A 19989-nucleotide genomic window follows, 5' to 3' on the forward strand; every position below is an offset into this window, starting at 1 on the left:
TGCTCTGTGCCCTTGGTGTTCCTGCCACTGCTTCTCCACTACTTCTTCCAAATTGGCAACTCTTTATGGGAGCAGAAGCCTTAGTCTTCCTGTCCGGTAAAGTCGAGGGCCAATGAAGAAGACGAAGAACCTCTAGAGCACACATAACAACACAACAATAGCCCGGTGATTTGATGGATTCACAAAGACTACAGCTATTGTTATTAGGTACATCAAGTCAGTTCCGACTCAAGGGACTCTCTGTACCACAAAAGGAAACCTTGTCTGGTCCTGCACCATCCTCAGAATTGTTATGTTTGAGCCGTGGGTTGTAGGCACTGTCAAGCCATCTCATTGAGCGTCTTTCACTACAGCACGTGGCTCTCCATAAACAGGGACGTTTGCCTTTGCTTCTTCCTCTCTTACAGGAGGAAATAATCACCATCAGACCTATAAGGATTCCCTCTATGAGTGGGTCAACCGAAGACAGGCCGCCCATACAAAGCAATAAGATGCAGCTGTGGAAACAGAAGGGGTCACTCTTTCCCAGTTGCGATGGAATGGATTCCCTCCCGTGTGTGTTCGGTGGGGGAGAAGTACAAGGCAGAAAGTGTGTAGAGCTGTAATGCTTAATGCTCCTGGCCCGGGAGAATCACCAGGGGAGCTTTTAAAACTTACCGATACCTGGGGCCAGCCCGCTCCACTCCTGAGACAAATGGAATCAGTCTCTAGGGTAAAGCCCGAGTACTGATTTGCTTTAAAAACTCCCCAGGTGATTCAAATGTGCAGCTAGGTCTTAGAACCAGTGGTGCGGAATATGTGTCATTTGTGCAGAAGCAAAAGGGACATGGATATAAAAGAAAGAATCAGAGACCCCCTCCCTCGATGTGCTTGTATATGTCTCTCGGAGGAGACACAGGGCATTGGAAAGAGTCGCTCCCTCTGGTGATTGGGAGTGGAGCTGTGATTCTCAACTGTGTACTCATTTGCAGTGTTTGATTTTTTTAAAAGACGTCCTGGTGGCACACGCTTTCTAAAAGAGAAGCTGCTTGCACAGCCAGAGTCACACAAGCAGGGCTGTGAGATGGCCTTTTTTGCTCAGGCAGCTTGTCCGTGTGGGGCCAGCGGCTTACAGACCCACACACATCATTGCACTGCCCTGTCTGGAGCTGACTTCTTCTTGACTCTGCCATGGTGAGCACCTTCTGAGTGTAGGTGGGGACCCAAGAGCCCATTCATCCATCGTTCATTCACCGACAGGTTTTTATTCAGGATTAGATGTAAATCAGGCATGTGCTAGACATGTTCATCCTCACACCGCATGTGAAGTAGGGGGTCTTACCTCCATCCTGTGGGCAGGGGATATATTACCTCTGCCATAGATGTAACCAACATGAAAACATTTGAGGCGGGGGGGGGGGCAGCGAAGTCTGAGCATGTAAGCTATTCACACACGAGGCAATGAGTAGTAAACACATTCTAGAAAGAGATGATTACTCAGCCTGGCAGGTGTGTGGGGCAGCAGTGTGGTAGGACAGTCAACTGTGGTTATAGTGAAGACAGATGGCAGACTAAGGTATTTGAACTTTATTCTTTGGACCATTGCTGTCCAATAGAACTTTCTATTATGATGGAAATATACCTGCACTGTCCAATATACATGTAGCAATCAAGCACTTGAAATGTGACCAGTGGGAAGGAGGGAATATCGATTTATTGAATTAATTTAAGTTTAAATAGCCACTTATAGTTTAAACAAAGAAAAACAAACACTCATCGCGTTGATTCCGCCTCATAGCGACTCTATAAGACAATGCTGTGGGTTTCCTACAGGAATGGGAAGCCTCATCTTTCTGCTGAGGAGTAACTGGTGGTTTTGAACAGCTGACCTTGTGGTTAGCAGCCCAACTTGTAAGCCAGTGTGCCACCAGGGCTCCCCACATATGGTTAGTGGTTGCCGTATTGAACAGGGCGAGACAATAGACAGTGAATGCCAGTGCAGGGGATGTAATCCAGGCTGCATTTCCAGAGGATGAATTTTTGAGGAGTGAGTAGGTTACGTGGGCTTGGTGGTAGGGGAAGTTGGTAGGAATCATATTGACTTAGCAATCAGTAGACACTTACTGTATGTGCACCCTGCACTGACATTAACGTATAGTCCTCCAATTAATGAGGAGGACTTTGTATGCCTCTATTCAGATCCAGTGGTGATGGCCAAGTGTAGGATCCAGGCAGTTTGCCTGCAGACAGACCTTGGACCACAAATCCCTCCAACCTTGAGGGCAATAATGAAGCCTCTTTGAGAACGTACTTTGTGTCCTGCACTGCTGCGTGCATGCCCACATGATATCTCCCTGAGTTTTCCTGGCAGCCCTGAGACATCGATGGTCTTACCTGCTTTATGGTTATGGGAGCGTTAGCACCTACAGAAGTAAGATCACTAGTTGGACTGATGGGAGTTGGGGAGCCCAGCTAAGGCAGTGTTGCAAAATTCCATGCCTGAGTCAGCGAGGGCAGTTAAGTTGGAGCCTGTGGAGAATGTACAGGAGGATATGGTATAAAAGGAAGGAGCAGTGGGATTTAGTAACTGACTGAGTGGCGGGGGTGAGGAAAGTGAGGGCAGCTTTTTTTTTTCCTGGAACAATCAAATGAATGACAAACACGAATGTAACTGCACCAGATGAGTCGAGTGTGTAGGCTGTAAAGGAAAGGCAACCTGGTCTCCAGCACAGTCTGCTGCTACAGCTAGCTGAGTGATCCTGAGCAAGTGACTTCTCTCCTAGCTTCAGGAGCCTCACTGATAGGGAGAGGGTCATCATAAGGCCGTGATAAGGTTCTGTTGAAATCATGGTCCTAAACGGTCTCATCAGACTCAAGGGGCCATGACCAGGTACAGGTGGAAATGGTGGCTAGACCTTTCTGTATTTAATCATGGAGATAGTTCACTTCATCTTGGACACTCTATAAACAAACAAACAACATCACTTTTATCGTGTTGATTCGGACTCACAGTGACCCTATAAGATAGGATAGAACTGCCCCTATGGGTGTCTGAGATGGTTGTTCTTTACGGGAGTAGAAAGCCTCATCTGTCTCATGAGGACCCACTGCTGGTTTCGAACTGGTGACCTTTGTGGCTAGCAACCCAATGCATAATTTCTGCACCATCAGAGTTTAGTACAGTAAAGCCTGTGGCTCAGATTTGATGGACTGGGAGGAAAGAGTGATCCTTTTCAGTCATTACAGAACAGAATGGCATACACTCTACCGAAATCATACACCCTCCCCAAATCATACACCCTCCCCAAATCATACACCCTCCCCAAATCATACACCCTACCCAAATCATACACCCTACCCACCAATGGCTATATGTGTGCTGTGTCTTTTGAATATTACAACAGCTCTGGATGAAGAGGTACTGTTATTCCAAATTTACAGAAGGAAACAGAGGCTCACAGAGGCATAGAAATTGGTTCATTTTTTTTTTTTCAGTTTATAAAAGTGGTACAAAGAGAGTTCGAATTGACATCCATCTGATTCCAGACCTGTGACTTCTCTCTTGACACTTGGCTGGTTTGAGGCATCTGGGAAGGGATGAGGGCAGAGAAAAATGCTAAGGCCTTCCCCTTTCTTCTTCCACTGCAGACATCTGTAGCCAGGTTGGAATTTTGGTCACAGGCTGCAGTAGATTTAGGGACTGAGATTGCTTTTCCAGGAATCCAGTGAGAATTGGGTAGACAAGGATCAATGCCAACGAGGAAAAGTGAAAGTGTTGATGACGGGCCTTTACCCCTTGGAATGCAATGAGTGCCTTTTTGAGATTAGAGTTGGGGTGAGGGCAGTAGAGTACAGTGAGTTGGGGCCCCAGTATTTTCTTGTAGTAAATCATTCAGAGAGGCCCTCTGAGAGGGTCCCCTATTGCTTCAGGAGTAACCACAGTCCTGATCCCCCCCCCATACTTTTATTAGGGACTTGTACAGCTCTTATCACAATCCATCCATCCATCCATCCATCCATCCATCCATCCATCCACCCATCCATCCACCCACCCACCCATCCATCCAGTGTATCAAGCACATTTGTACATATGTTGCCATCATCATTCTCAAAGCATTTTCTTTCTACCTGAGCCCTTGGTATCAGCTCCTCATCCCCAACCTTTTGTAAACCCTTGATGATTTATAAATTATTATTGTTATTTTTTCATGTCTTACACTGACCGATGTCTCCCTTCACCCACTTGTCTGTTGTCCATCTCCCTGGGAGGGGGTTATATGTAGATCATGGTGATAGGCTCCTCCTAATTTCTGATTTTGCGTGGTGTCTACTAAGTTCCCTCTAGCTGATGTACCACATTATGACTGAGTGACTTAAAAGAACACACATTTATTATTTTACAGTTCTGGAGGCTAGAGTTCTAAAAGTGGGTCTCTAAGTATTAAGATCAAGGTGTCAGTAAGCCTGTATTCCTTCTGAGGCTTTGGGGAGAGTCTGTTTCTTGCCTTTCCAGCTTCTAGAAGTCGTTTGCATTCACTGGCTAATGCCAGGCCCTCCCTGCTAGCCCCGGTCATTTGGGACTCAGGTTTCGGGGCTCACTTCTCTTTCTCTGCCTTTGCCGCCTCCGTTATAGAAGAACACTATGCTTATATGGGACCTAGCTGGTTCATATAGCATCATCTTATTTCAAGATCCTTAATTGAAATTCTTTTGCCAGCTAAAGTAACATATTTACAAGTTCCAGGATATCTTTCCAAGAACACAAAATCCCAAACTCATCGCTTTGGTATCAGTGCTGACTTAGAACAATGCTAGAGCACAAGGTGGAACAACCTGTGTGCATTTCCAAAACTGTTCATTGTCTACGGGAGTAGAAAGTCCTGTTTTCTCCCGAGGAGCAGCTGCTGGTTTAATGATGTCGACCTTGCAGATCGCAGTCCAACTCGTAATCACTCTGCCACCATGATTTTGCCTATCAGACCTGGCATGTGGACTTTATGTGCTTACATACAAGAGGTGAGATGAAGGTGGTTGACCTTTTTGTCACAGATCTCAACTTCATGAGCCCGGGGGCCAGGAGAGTAATAGAAATACCTGATGAGGGCTGGGTATTACTTGGCCTTCCCAGCAGCACCATCAACACCACCATCACCATCATCAACAAAAGAACTGCTGCTGATCTGGCAGCCGAGTGCTTAAACGCTGTGCCACCAGTTCTCCCATCTGGCCTATTCAAAAGGGGAAATGGCTGCTTGGTTTCAGCTTATATTGAGGGTTAGCCTTGTCCCATCTTTCAAGATTTTAGGAAATATTCAGATACACACACACATACACACACACACATATACATATATTCCCTTCACTCCAAACATTGTGTGGTCCTAACAAAGCATGATTACAGAATGGATGCAGACGACTGTGGAGCAGGGAGCTATTGACTACATCACAAGGCCTGGAGGAATTCGTGGTCCTTACCAGGCACCTGTGTGAAAGGAGGGCCTGGTACAGTTTGCAGCAGCTCAGGAAATGTTGGCTGTTCTTTAAGAAAGCCTGATCTCTCCGGAATTTGCCAAACAGAAATGAGGGGGTGTTTATTTGTATCACAAAAGGAATCCGTTTGTTTCTTTAAATAGCCCGTGCCGGCTCAACTACTTTCTTTAAAAGGGTTGAGTTCACCTGAAATTTGATTTGCACTACCTCTCAGAAACGTGTGTCACACAAGGGCTTTTCCCTAGAAGCGCATCCACTTTCCAAACGTCCCAGCTTTTCTTCCCTGTAGCATAGGCTCCCAAACTTTTCTTGGCACAATGCTCCCTTTCCTGAAGTGGAAAACAAAAAACAGGACTCAGTGCCACACCCCCTGGCACATCAAAGCTTCCTGGGTTAGGAAGCCCCACCACAGCCATCTCAAATGGGTCTTTACTTCACCGCTATCACTATCTTAAGTGATCACTCATCCTCATCCACCACCTACTGCAGTACACCTCCGCCCTCCCCCTCTCTCTGAGACTCCTTTCAAGCCTACCAGGAAAGAAAAGCCGTCCAATTCCCTCTTTTGGCTTCCATAGACCTTATTTGCATGATCCCACGGAAACGCCCCCTGGTCCTGCCACAGCCACACAATCGTTCATATGGTTGAGCCCATTGTTGCAGCTACTGTGTCAATCCATCTTGCCCAGCATCTTTCTCTATTTTGCCCTCCCCTCCCCAGCCCTCCCCCTCACCTCTATTTTACCAAGCATGATTTCCTTTTCCAGGTACTGGTCTCTCTTGATGACATGTCAAAGTATGTGAGGCAGTCTTGCCATCCTAGCATCCATGGAGCATTCTGGCTGTACTTCTTCCAGGACAGATTTTCCGTCCATGGTATTTTTAGTGTTTTTCCCCAGCACCATAATTCAAATGCATTGATTCTTCTTTGGTCTACCTTGTTCCGTGTCCAACTTTCACATGCATATGAGGTGATTGAAAAGACCAGGGCTTGGATCAGGCACAGCTTAGTCCTCCAAGTAACATCCTTGCTTTTCAGCACATTAAAAAGATCTCGTGCAGGAAATTTACCCAATTCAATGCGTAGTTTGATCTCTTGACTGCTGCTTCAGCAAGCATGGTTTGTGGATCCAAGCAAGATGAAATCCTTGACAACTTCAGTCCTGTCTATTTATCATGCTGTGACCTATTTGTCCAGTTGTGAGGGGATGGTTTTCTTTACATTGAATTGCAAGCCATACTGAAGGCTGCAATCCTTGTTCTTCATCAGCAAGCGCCTCAAATCTTCCTCACTTTCAGCAAAGCAAGGTTGTGTTATTGCAGGTTGTTAATAAGACTGCCTCCATTCTAAACCAACTGCTTATAAGTGGGAAGGACGTGTTTCCTATATAGTTCTGGGCCAAAGAAGAATTGGAACTGTAATAATAGATCACATAGAAATATAGATCTATGTTAGCAATAAATATAGCACATAGGAAATAGCCAAAGCTGTACTTAGAGCAAGGATTGTAGCCTTAAAATATTTAATTTTTAATGAAGAACAATGAGAATAAATGAACCGAGCAGTTATTTCAAGCTGTGTAAAAAACAATAGACAACAGTAAAAATACATTTGTTGAATCTTCATGATAAATTCTGGCAGACTCTGAGGATGGATGAATTCACTTAAATTCTACAAGTCTCCTTGGGGCTGGTACTGTGGTTAATGCTGTGAACTACAGCCTGTTAAGACAAGGATCTGTCAGAGAAGGACAACTCAAGTATATTTCATTGATAGAGAGTACTGGAAAAGACTGCACCCTGTCAGAGGTTGAGGTAGTTAGTGTATTGTGCCAACCTGGCCGATAAACAAATGTGGGGCTAATTGAAGGGCAGAGAGATAAATGGCTCAGTGAGCCTCGCCTTTTGAGTTCTCAGGTCTCTTGCTTTGTGATGGTCAGACCAGGGTGCAGCTGCCTTAGCCAGTTCCATGCTTCAGCTTGCAAGGCTCACTGCCTGCAAGATATCCCCAAGGAAAAGCTGCATGGACCTACCCCAATGCAGTCCTAGGTGCTGGAGAAGCCGTGTGGAGACCCTTGCCAGTGGTGAGATGCTCACATAGTCACTGATTTAGCTTTCCTCCTGCAGTTGGCATCATAGTGTGTGTTTTGCGAGATGGAGGAGGACTTTGTGGATTGGTGTTGGACATATGGGTTAATGTTGGACTTGTGGGCTTGGACAGTACTGGGTTACGATGTTTTCTTGATGTGCACTTACCCTTTATATAAAACTCTCTCTTATGCATATGAGTTTCTGTGGATTTGTTTCTCTAAAGTACCCAGACTAATAGGTTATGGTACTTTGGGAGTGGGATACTGGAGAAACAAATCATAAGATGGAGAGTAGATGCTTGTTTGACCTCTCCCTCATAGTAATTTTTCTTTGTCTAGCCAGAGGTCAGATAAAGCCACACTGTTTACTCGGTTGTTTTCTGGAAAAAATATGGGAAGTATGAAAATAGAAAGTTTGTAAGCCCTCTTGCTTTCAGCCATTAAAATTTGAACTTTAATGGGTTTAGACCATGCCTGCAAAGAAAGCTTTGAAAAGATATGCCCCACCCAGTGCTTTGGAGTACTCAGGAACCAGTCATCTTTGTCAGAAGCTGGAAAAAAATCTGGAACCATGAAGAAAACTCCCCTCTAGGACTGAATGCTAAAGGGAGCCTGAGAGCAGGCTGAAATGCTTGCTAGGTCCCTACCTGGATCTACTTGTTGAGTGGAAGTGGGAGAAATGCAGAAATAAAGAGATGTGTAGAGTTTGGCCACTGACACCTGTGGACTTGGTTTACAGGTAAAAAGAGAAGACTAGAGGGGGTTGACTGGTCTAAAGTCCATGAGCTAGCACAAGGGGGCATTGGTAAGAGCCCATGGTCTAAAGGCAAGACGACCAATGGGCACCCTGTGGAGGCTGAGTGAGGCAGCTCACAATGAGTTGACCATAACTCAACCACATGGAGACCTTTGAACCTGTGAATTGGTGCATATTGTTGCAGACTTTATGGATGGCCTGTCTGGATTTGACTTTGCTTATGGATGCAGATTTCACAAGGTTTCAATTGGAATTAAAGTTGTTCATGTCAAAAACATGATTGTCTCCTCAGAGCACTGGGTTGATGTAAGTGGGCAGTATATAAATTGGATACCCATAATTGGGGGGATAAAGGCATGAAGTGGTTGGCTTACAAACTTTCATAAGCGGGGGAACATATTCACAGGATTATAGGATTACGGTGTGGGTGTTACTTAATTGCAATTGTGAGACTAAAGAATTATTTACACATGCCAAGTTGGCAAGAGGTGGCCAACCTGGCCAGTAAGCACATATGGGGTTAATTGAAGGGCAGAGAGATAAATGGCTCAGTGAGCCTCCCCTTTCTAGTTCTCAAGTCTCTTGCTTTGTGATGGTTGGACCAGGGTGCAGCTGCCTTAGTCAGTTCCCTGCTTCAGCTGGCAAAGCTCACTTCCTGAAAGACATCGCCGAGGAGAAGCCACATGAATCTACCCCAATGCAACCCTGGGTGCTGGAGCAGCCATGTGGAGACTCCTACCAGCGCCGGCATGCTTACACATTCACTGATTCAGCTTTCCTCCTGAAGTTGGCATCATTGCATCTGTTTTTATATAAAACTCTCTTATGAGTTTCTGTGAATTTGTTTCTCTAAAGTACCAAGACTAACACAGAGGTGGAAAAACTTGTGAAACCCAGAAAAACAAGGCTGTCCTGCCGAGTTCTGACTCTCACAGGTTTCCCTGTATTATGATCACTGTGATTTTTTAGAGGATCCCTGAAGCACAAGGAGATAAAGCAGCCTTCCCAAGTTCTACAGCATCCATCTGACTACAGAGTCCCTACTTACTGCTGCCCCCTATGCAGGACAAATACAATTCAAACAGCCACGAGTTAAGTAGTAAACAGGAAAACAGTGGACCTTGTGAATATATACCCAAAATCTACTTTTAAAAAAATGATAATCTAATAAAATAGACAAGAAAAGAAGCAGAGAGCTGACTCTTATTCTGGGTACTTTATAGAAACAAATCCACAGAAACTCGCATATAAGAGAGTTTTATATAAAGGGTAAGTGCACATCAAGAAAACATGCCAACTCAGTGCTGCCCAAGCCTACAAGTCCAACATTAACCCATATGTCCAACACCAATCCACAAAGTCCTCCTCCATCTCACAAAACAGACGCAATGACGCTGACTGCAGGAGGAAAGCCAAGTTAGTGAATGTGTAAGCATATCAGCGCTGGCAGGGGTTGTCATGCGGCTGCTCCAGCACCCAGGGCTGCATCAGGGTAGGTCCATGCGGCTTCTCCTTGGGGATGTCTTGCAGGAAATGAGCCTTGCCAGCTGAATCAGGGAACGGCTAAGGCAGCTGCACCCTGGTCCAACCATCAGAAAGCAAGAGACCCGAGAACTCAAAAGGTGAGGCTCACTGAGCCATTTATCTCTCTGCCCTTCAATTAACCCCACGTGTGTTTATAGGCCAGGTTGGCACAATAAACTTTAGCTGTCTCAATGACCTACAGTAATACCATGTGAAGAAAGAACTTGAAAGGGGCTAATAACACCTGGGAGAAGATGCTGCAATTTAAACCCATCGAGGAGAATACTGTAGGCAAGTACTAAGGAAAGTATGCATTCAAGATTTCCAAAAGTTACTTGAAGAAAAAGTGGGGAACTTGAGCAGTGAAGATGGTGGGAGCTAGGGATTGAGACAAGACTCTCTGTTATGATCTGCTTTATGCTCTAACAATCCAACCAAGTTCAATCGACCAAAATTCATCATTCAGTATTGAAATGTGGTCAGGGAAAAAGCAGGTGCATCTCTTTGTGTTAATATGATCCTTTTTCTAAAAATCTCAAAGAAGCAACTGAAAACCTGCCCCACTATTACAAGTCTAACGAAATAACTGTTTACCCAGTACCAGAAGGCTTCAAATAGTTTGTGGAAAGTGGAATTAAAGGATAATATAGTTTTTCCATGAAGTTTTTGAAGTCCCTTTGTAAATATACTAAAAATCACTTTTTTCCTAGTTATAAACAATAACCCATTGAAAAACAAAAAGGAAAAAGGTCAAAATCATAACAGCACAATGAAAGTATTCTTCAAAATATATTAAATGAATCTTATGCAAGGCCTATATGGAGAAAATGACTTTATTCAGGAACATAAGTAGATATCCAAATCTTAATGGAAAAACCCATTGTTGCAAGTGTGCCAGTTATTTTGCACCTAAGTTCTAAATTTAAGACAGTTTCAGCCTACATCTTTGAGGGCAAGTCTGACTTCCTCTCTTTACACGGAGGAAAGGGCAATCCAACTGCACATCATCCCAAGGGCAGTCTCTTTGAGGTAGAAGTCGGACATGACTCTGCTTTCCCAGCTGATTTACCCTGTTTTAACACCAACTGCCCTCCCATGGCAGTTTAGGTTTCTGCTGAGTTTGATAATCCACTGTGATGGCTACACAGATGCTACAGATCATATGATTGTAAGCCCATATAGGGAAGTTAACAGGTTACAAGTCAGGATCAGAAAATACCAAGGATACAGTTCTTTTGTCCCAGCACCTCTTCTTAGTCATGTCAGACACATCTCTCCTGTCCTTGACCTTTGCCTTGCTGGGGCAAGTATTACAAAGCTCCTTTAGCACTGCTAAGTGCCCATAGGTTACCCCACTTGGCAAGACAGCCTCCTGCCGGAAGGTACTCAGCTTTCCTTATTCCATGAGTTGGGAGAAAGCCACTGTTCTGTCTCGGCTGCTGCTGCTGCCACTTTGATTTGTCCATGCAGGAATCCTGGATGTGTTCTGCTCTCACGGCTTTTTATTCAGTCTCTGTGCCTGTGTCTGAAATGGTTAACGTTGTACCCAGCAGAATGACAAAACTAACAAATCCCTGAATTGGAGTCCTCTATTCCTATTTGCATGTTCCCACCCAGTCATTTGGTGGAGGATACAGAGACTGTTTTCAGGGGATTGACAATTCCAATGAAATTCCAAACACATTTCTAATAAAAATTCCATTGGTATTTAAAAAATCTTGATAATCTGATTCTAAAGTTCATTGGGAAGAACAAACATGCAGTGATAGCCAAGAAAATGTTGAAAAGAAAGATAATGAGCGAGGTCTTAGTGTGCCAAGTTATAACATATTATAGAGCTACTATAATTAAATCTCGTATTGCTGTTCTACAAGAATAGACAGACAGATCAGTGGAACAGTGAAGAAAGCCCAGAGACAGACCCAGTGTATATAATTATTTCGTGTTTGGAATAAAGTTGGCATTTGAAATCTGTGAGGAAAGGATGAATTATTCAATAAAGGATGCTGGGACAATTGGTTACCCATTTGGGCAGAGGGTAGTGGGGGGAGGCAAGTTTGATCCCTATTTAACATCACATACTGAGAAACAAACCAAGAAATGAGCCAACACATCTTTCTGGGAAGAAGTACAGTCAGAATGCTCCTGTACTTCGGGTGTGTTATCAGGAGCAACTGGTCTCGGAAGGACACCGTGTTGGGTTAAGCAGAGGGTCCGGGAGATGGATTGTAACGGTGGCTGTCAGAATGGGCTCCAGCAGTAATTGTGAGGGTGGTCTGGAATCAGGCAGTGTTTGTTCGGCTTTGCATAGGGGTGCGTGACGTGGAAACGATTTGGCCGCACTTAGCAGCAGCACCACCAGCACAGAGACACCACAGATGGATAAAAGGGTTGGCAGTGCCAAGGGCATGAATGAGGAAAGTCTTTTGAAGGATAGCTCGATTACGTTGGGTTGGTCCAGTTTTCTCTTTCAGTGGTTTGAAAGATACCCATAGTATTTCTAGTCTTATTTTTATCCCGAATTACTAAGGTACGTAATTAAACTGATAATGTCTTATAATTGTATGCAGTTTTTCAATATGTAAGATCTATAAAGTATAAGACAAGACACTTAGCACATGTGAATTTTCTAACTCCCCTCCCACCTCTACTTCTTAAGGCTTAGATCCTCTCTCTCTCTCTCTCTCTCAGCCATCAACCCTCACTCCCTCTTTCATTTTCTTTTTTCTTTCACGGAGCTTCATTTATCCTTCCCTCCCCCCACTCCCTATTTTTTCAAAGTCTTTGTAGTCTGGGAGAGAAGCCCTGGTGACTTGGTGGTTAAGCATCTGGCTGCTAACTTCTAGGTCAATGGTTCAAATGCACCGGCCAGTTCAGGGGAGAACGATGGGGCAGTCAGCTTTTGTAAAGACTGGAGCCCTGGAAGCCCCTCTGGGGGCAGTTCTACTCTGTTCTACAGAATCACCTTGGGTCAGAATCAACTCAACAGCAACAGATTTGGTTTGGGTTCTTGGAAATATATGTATTTTGTTTGCACTTGAATGCTACGTTAGTTAGATGTGGGCATTTAGACTCAAAATTATTTTTTCCTTAGACTTGAAAGTAAATACTGTGTTCAAGGCTTCACCATTGCTGATGAGAAATTTGATGTTAGATCCATTTTTATTCCTTTGTCAATAAGGGCCCTCTTTTCTACCAGTCCTGCTGGGCAGAATGATCTTAGAACCTTGATATCATCATCACCATCACCATGAGTCATTTTTCATTTATATTTGTTGACACAGATTTTTTCAGTTTTATTTCTTAACTACTTAGTCTTTAAGGGGAATTGTCTTCTGTTTCTTAAGATTACGTGTTCTCACCATTCTGTTCTACACTCACGATCCTTTCAGATGGTTATTAGATTTATGGATCTACCCTACATGTTTCACAACATTCTGTTAATTTCTTGCTCTTTTTTGCAGAGTTCTAGGGAAATTATTTAGTTTAGACTCCCAGCTTGCTAATATGATCCTTAACTGGGTCTGTTCTGTTAATTTTGAATTTGGGTGCGGTTCGAAGCATCTTTGGAGTCTCTGGGTAGCAAGTGTTTGACTACTAACCAGAAGGTTGGTACTTGGAATCTATCAAGAAATGCCTGGAGTGCGATATAACAACAATGAAAAATACAACTTTCCTCTGGTTCCTAAATGCTCCCCCCCCCACCACACACACACACACACACACACACACACACACACACACACATTATCATGATCCCAATTCTACCTTGCAAGTCTAGCTAGACCAGAGGATGTACACTGGTACAGATAGGAACTGGAAACACAGGGAATCCAGGACGGATGATCTCTTCAGGACCAGTGGTGTGAGTGGCAATACTGGGAGGGTATAGAGGGAGGGTTGGAAAGGGGGAACCAATTACAAGGATCTACATGTGACCTTCTCCCTGGGGGACGGACAACAGAAAAGTGGGTGAAGGGAGACGTCGGACAGGGTAAGATATGACAAAATAATAATTTATAAATTATTAAGGATTCATGAGGGAGAGGGGAGCAGGGAGGGAGGCGAAAAAGGGAGGACCTGATGCCAGGGACTTAAGTGGAGAGTAAATGTTTTGAGAATGATGAGGGCAATGAATGTACAAATGTGCTTTACACAATTGATGTATGTATGGATTGTGATAAGAATTGCATTAGCCCCTAATAAAATGATTAAAAAAAAGTACCTGGATAAATGCCTGGTGATCTACTTCTGGTGATCTACTATTGAGCTTTCAATGTTGTCAATCATATGTGTGTAATATGTTTGTAATATATACATTTAAAATTTCAATATATTTCTTCAGAACTGAATAATTTTCCTTTTATTATAGCTATCACTAATATATGCTCATTATATAAGTCCCAAACAATACAGAAGGCTGTAAGGTTTTCAGCTTCTCCTCAAATATTTCTCTCTGTGTCTATAGGCACATGCACACAGAAGGACACATACACACGCACAAACACTGACACAGACAGCTCTAGGCAAAGTACATCTTATTTATTAAATACCCATTAAATCTTAAAATAGAAGGAAGAGAAAGCAAAGCAGAGAGAAATTTCTTTATGGTTCCTAGCCTTGAGGATTTCTTTTCTTCTGCTTTAGATTAAAGACTATTTTGCATGAATGTAAGAGGAGACAAGCATAGTATGATGAACTCTCACATACTTATCATCCAGGTCCAGTAGTGATTAATTAATGGCTACTATATTTTCATCTACAGTAACTCTGCCCTTGGGCATATAGAATGATTTTGAATTAAGTAAATGTATCCCAAAGAGCTTAGATTGCATTCTCTAAGAAGTCTTTTTTAAAAACCTTAAAAATGAAATGCATAATCATAATACTATTATCACATCAAAAATTTCAATTCTCTAATATAAATTATAATAACTGCCTAAGATCAAAAATCCAAGGAGCATACCCATTTCCATGATTACCTCATAATTTAGAACTTATACCAGTTTATTCAAAGTAGGACTTAAATGAGGTTCACCTACATTCCGCATTGGAGTGGTACAAGTGCTTATTGGTGGCACTCTGCTGTTCACCTAAAGGTTGAACTGTTAAATGGACCTAGAAACAACTCAGAAGAAAGGCCTGGTGATCAGCTTCCAAAATGTCAGTTCCCGACAATCCGATAGGACACGGGTCTGCTTGGAGACACCTGGGTAGCTCTGAGATGGATTGACTGGGTGACAACTAGCTTGGGTTTTTAGGTTTTAGCTGCTTAGAACTGCACCCAAATTCACATGTATGCATTTAGTTACAAAATGACTGAAATAACAATGTAGACACTGCAGCCTGTTTCTTCTGTTCAGTGAATAGCATCATTCACGGGAGACATGAGAGGCAGTGCTCCGTCATTCCTGCTCATTCCCAGGTTCCGGACGCCGCTCATATGGCAAACATCTTCTCTAGCTGTAGTGCCAATGTTTAAAGAGATGTGTTTTGTAAACACGATGGATCGAACACAAGCCAGCTACTTCATTTGGTACTGATCTAAGAAACAATGTCCTGGCTCCCAGGTCAGCAGACAATCAGAACCTTGACAGGTTTTCATTTTGAGCATGTGGATCTTGTGAACTAGGGTCTAATTTCAGAACTTGACTCCTATGCGAGATGCAATTTTAGAGTTCTTCCAAAAGTTTGATTTAATTTATTTTGGTATAAAACCTTTGCTGGTCTCTGAAATCCAGGTTTGATGATCTCTCTTCCCCTTTCCTTTCCTTCTCTTTTGCAGTCTGCTGCTTTGTTGTGCATAAGAGGTGCCATGAATTCGTCACCTTCTCTTGCCCGGGAGCTGACAAGGGACCAGCCTCTGATGTAAGTAACAGGTTGGGGGAACCTTTCTGGGCCCACAGCAAGTGCATCCTTTGGAGTAAGCGGGAGGCCATTCAGACAAGTAGGTGAGGATATTTGTAGTCCAAGGTGTGAGCAAGTGGTGGTTCCTACAGCCTCAGAGCTGGATTTTGTTTTAAATGAAAATGAAACAACATTTTAAGAGGGACAGGTGTTGGAAAGGAGCCCTGGGAGTGTAGTGCTTATGAATTAGGCAGTGATCCTAAAGGTCTCAGCAGTTAGAACCCCCCAGATGTTCTCGGGAAAGAGACAGGACTTTCTACTCCAGTATAGAGTTACAGTCTCCAAAGTTCACAGGGCAATTCTACCCGATCCTATAGGGTCGCTATGAGTTGGCAGAGACTTGAAGGTGGTGAGTTTGGTTCGTAGGTCTGGGGGTTGGAAACCAAACAAATGAATGTCTTCAGCTTTACAGATAGTCATGGAAAATGGTAGGGAAGGCCTTGCTGTAAAAAGATAGTTATGATGGAACCTTACAATGCAGTTTATAGCTCTGTGTCGAACAGCTCTTACTACCAGGACCCAAGAATTTGTAGGTGATGTGTTTACCCTGCCTCCACTCATCCCAAAGTCTGAGTACTGCTGGAGGGAGAAGAGATGCGTACAAGTGAAAAAGGAGCAAATGATTTCTGTTTTATTCATTGTGAATTTAAGTATAGATTGGAAAAGAGGATCTGGAAATATTTTTTCATTTATGATAGTGACATAAAATTGCCTACCTAAAGAACAGATATTGATGTTAAAAAAAGTACATTGATTTAAAGAAAGTACTGAGTAAGTGACCATGCCAAATCAAACAAAAAGGAAAACAAAGCCATGCCATTGAATCCATTTGGACTCATAGCAACCGCAGAGGACAGAACAGAATTGCATTTGGGGGTTTCTGAGCCTATTCATGTCTCAGGGAGCAAAAAGCCTCATCTTTCTCCTATTGAGAGGCTGGTGTGTTTGAACCGCTGGCCTTGTGGCTAGCAGCTACATCACCGGGGTCCCTTCAGTAAATGATGGGATGGGTAAGAAGAAGATGGCACAAATATTGCTGGCTTGAGGACTGCCTACTGAATGGTGGTTCCCAGCCTCGCTATTCTTCCTGGTGGGTGAAGCTTTCTGAGGCTCCCTGGCAGCTAGTGAAGAGACACGTGATCAGCCCGACTCTGTGGGACCTACGGCGAAGGGAGGCAGGCTGGAGAAAGAAGGTTCCTTTCTGATATGTGGGAAGCATCCCTTCCTTTGGACTTGTGGGTATTTTTGTGTGAGGAAATAAAGCTTGGGGTTGTGGCGTGCAGTCTGTGTCAGCGAGGGAGCCAGGCTCACAGCAGCGTGGAGGAGTTGCAGGAAGCTGAGTCACTCATGGCATCAGGGAGCTGCTGAGCCAACTCCGAGTCCTCTTATCTTTGTGAGATAAGAAGCGTCTCTTGGTAAAGTCTTATTTGGGGGGAGGCTTTCTTATGTGCGCAGCTCAAAGTGCCCTGATCTGCCACTTTCCACTAAGTACCCTCTTTCACTGAGCAAACCTCTCTGCAGCCCTTCATCCCGAATTCTCTTACGCTACTTCTGCTTTGGTTCGCCTTTTTGGAATCATCTTTGTTGGCTTTAACTCTATTCCTGGTCCTGGTTTCAACCATTTCAACTGGTTTCAACCACTTCAACTCATGTTAGCTCTTTAATCTGGTTTCCAAAGCAGGACCTGCCTGAAGCAAGTCGTGACCACCCTTCGTCATTCGAGAGTCTTTTTCTCAAATCTTCAGAGCGACACGTACATTCTAAAGCTTATGATCCAGTTACGTTGCGTGGACAATGGGCTGCTTGGGGCTGAAGTTCCATGCTTGACGGAAGAACCCAAAGCCGCGCTCATCAGGCTGCAGAGATGAGAATGGCTTGCCACGTGCTCTCTGACCAAACTCCAGGGCTCTGCCAGCACCATTCCTTCTCCCATCCTCCGGAAAATAGGCACGGAAGTTTAGGAGACTGGCCGCTCCGTTGTGAAGCTCGGACTGCCCATGCCCACTCAGGTGGGAAACTCAAAGCACAGGCAGAACGGTGTTCCCCACGTCGTGATAGATCTGTCAGCTCTTTCTGTTACATAATGCAGAAACTCAGCTCACACTGACTTATGTGAAAATGGAAATTTTTGGTTCTTGAAATGGAAAAGTCCAGGGTTAGATGTCACTTCAGACACAGCGAATCAGAAGGTCTCCAGATACATCTCTCTCTCTCTCTCTCTCTATTTTGTGGCTCAGCCCTCCTCTGTCTGTTTCATTTCCAGACAGATTTTTCCCCTATGGGAGCCTAAGGGCTATGGCACCATCAGTGAGAGAGCTCAAGTCTCATCACTGGATTACAGGTCATGTGGAGTCAGGAGGGTGGCTTGTGCTGATTGATTCGGCATAGCCGTGAGCCTTCTTCTGGATTCGAGGGCCCGTGGGCTCACCTCATGATTTGACAGTTAGAGAGAGGTGGGTCTGCAGAAGATAACAATAGAAGCAATATATATATTTTATAGAAATCATTTTATTGGGGGCTTGTACAACTCTTATCACAATCCATCCATCCATCTATTGGGTCAAGCACATTAGTACATGTGTTGCCATCATCATTCTCAAAACATTTTTTTTCTACTTGAGCCCTTGGTAACAGCTCCTCATTCCCCCCCTCCCTCCCATATAAACCTTTGATAATTTATAAATTATTATTATTATTTCATGTCTTTCACCCACTTTTCTGTGGTCCATCCCCCTGGGAGGGGGTTATATGTACATTACTGTGATCAGTTCCCTTTCCTCCCTCACCTTCCCCTTACCCTCCTGGTATGGCTACCCTCATTATTGGTCCTGAGGGGTTTATCTGTCCTGCATTCCCTGTGTTTCCAGCTCTGTTCTGTACCAGTGTACATGCTCTGGTCTAGTCAGATTTGTAATGTAGAATTGGGATCATGATAGTGGGGGGAGGAAGCATTAAATAACTAGAGGAAAATTGTCTGTTTCATTGGTGCTATACTGCACCCTGACTGACTCATGTCCTCCTCAGGAACCTTCTGTAAGGGGATGTCCAGTTGCCTACAGATGGGCTTTAGGTATCCACTCTGCATTCCCCCTCATTCACAATGTTATGATTTTTTTGTTCTTTGATCAGGTTCTTTGATACCTGATCCCATCGAAACCTCGTGCTCACACAGGCTGGTGTGTAGAAGCAATATTATATAGTGGTTAAAGCCATAGATTGTAGAGCCAGTATTTCTGGCTTCAAATTTATGTGACATTGAGCAAGTTACTTAAATCTTATCATGTCTTAGCTTCCGAAATTGGAAAATAGGTATATTAATAGTTCCTACATATGAGATTTTTATGAGATTCAAATGCATAATTATCTATAAAAAGCACTTAAAGCAAGTAGCTGGTGGATGTGACGATGATGATGATGATTGTGTGGGTACATACCAGGCAGGCAGATGGACATCCATCTATCTCTCAAGGAAGAATGAGCAGATGTGCTGCCTGACCCCTGGTAGTCCTTCCTAGGAGTTTTAAGACGTCATAAGTAATATGAGACCTCTCTTTGGGTACAACAATGAATTGCTTTGGGCAGAGGGGGAGAAGTAAGGTTTTCTTTTTTTGCAGCCAGCATCAGAATTGCCAGCGTGGGTGGAATGATACTATCTTTGGACACAGTTCCAAAAAGGTCCATTGGCACCAAAGATGATGAATTGGCTCAGAATCATGAACTAGCTTGATACAGTTTATGGACTTGCCCCTGCCCGTGGCCAGACCTAAATGGGGGATATGCTGAGAACCGGTCCTTTCATAGTTTGACACTCTTGTTCAGTAAAGGTTTCTAGGCTTTTGCAGCAACATTTCTTGACTTAGTCCTGGGTTCAGACAGGGCTTGGAATAAGAAGCAGTAGAGGATGTGCCCCGCAAACATCCCCGCCCCCATGCATGGACCCGATTCTTTTCTGTTCCATGAATTTATTGCAAACCAGCTCCCCTAAAGTCACACCGAAGGAAGGGGACCCTCTTCAGCATACCTGTATGAGTCTCATCGACAGCCAAATAATATCCTGGTCAGTTTGGCAAGCAGGAGTGGCAAAATGCTTAATCCTGCCTCTAAGTAAGTGCAGAAAGTCAATGAATGAAGCCAGAGCATCCCTGAAGCCATCGAGCGAGGCTGACCTGATCACGCGGACTATCCGGAGTTCTGAGATGATTGAGCCTTAGGAGACATGCTGGTCTCTCTCATTGTCCCATG

The 19989-nt window shown here is 43.9% G+C and overlaps 1 protein-coding gene across 2 annotated transcripts in view; it reads left to right on the top strand.

Moving 5' to 3' along the window:
* The window catches only part of PRKCB (protein kinase C beta), a 437527-nt gene that overhangs the window by 168711 nt on the left and 248827 nt on the right, over positions 1–19989 (top strand). For both annotated transcript variants that reach the window (XM_075564623.1, XM_075564622.1), the window contains exon 3: positions 15626–15708. In XM_075564623.1, coding sequence (XP_075420738.1) covers positions 15626–15708 — 83 coding nt within the window. The remainder of the gene's footprint in view (positions 1–15625; positions 15709–19989) is intronic.

The sequence above is a fragment of the Tenrec ecaudatus genome, chromosome 12 (assembly GCF_050624435.1).
Source record: "Tenrec ecaudatus isolate mTenEca1 chromosome 12, mTenEca1.hap1, whole genome shotgun sequence".
Taxonomy (NCBI): Eukaryota; Metazoa; Chordata; class Mammalia; order Afrosoricida; family Tenrecidae; genus Tenrec; species Tenrec ecaudatus.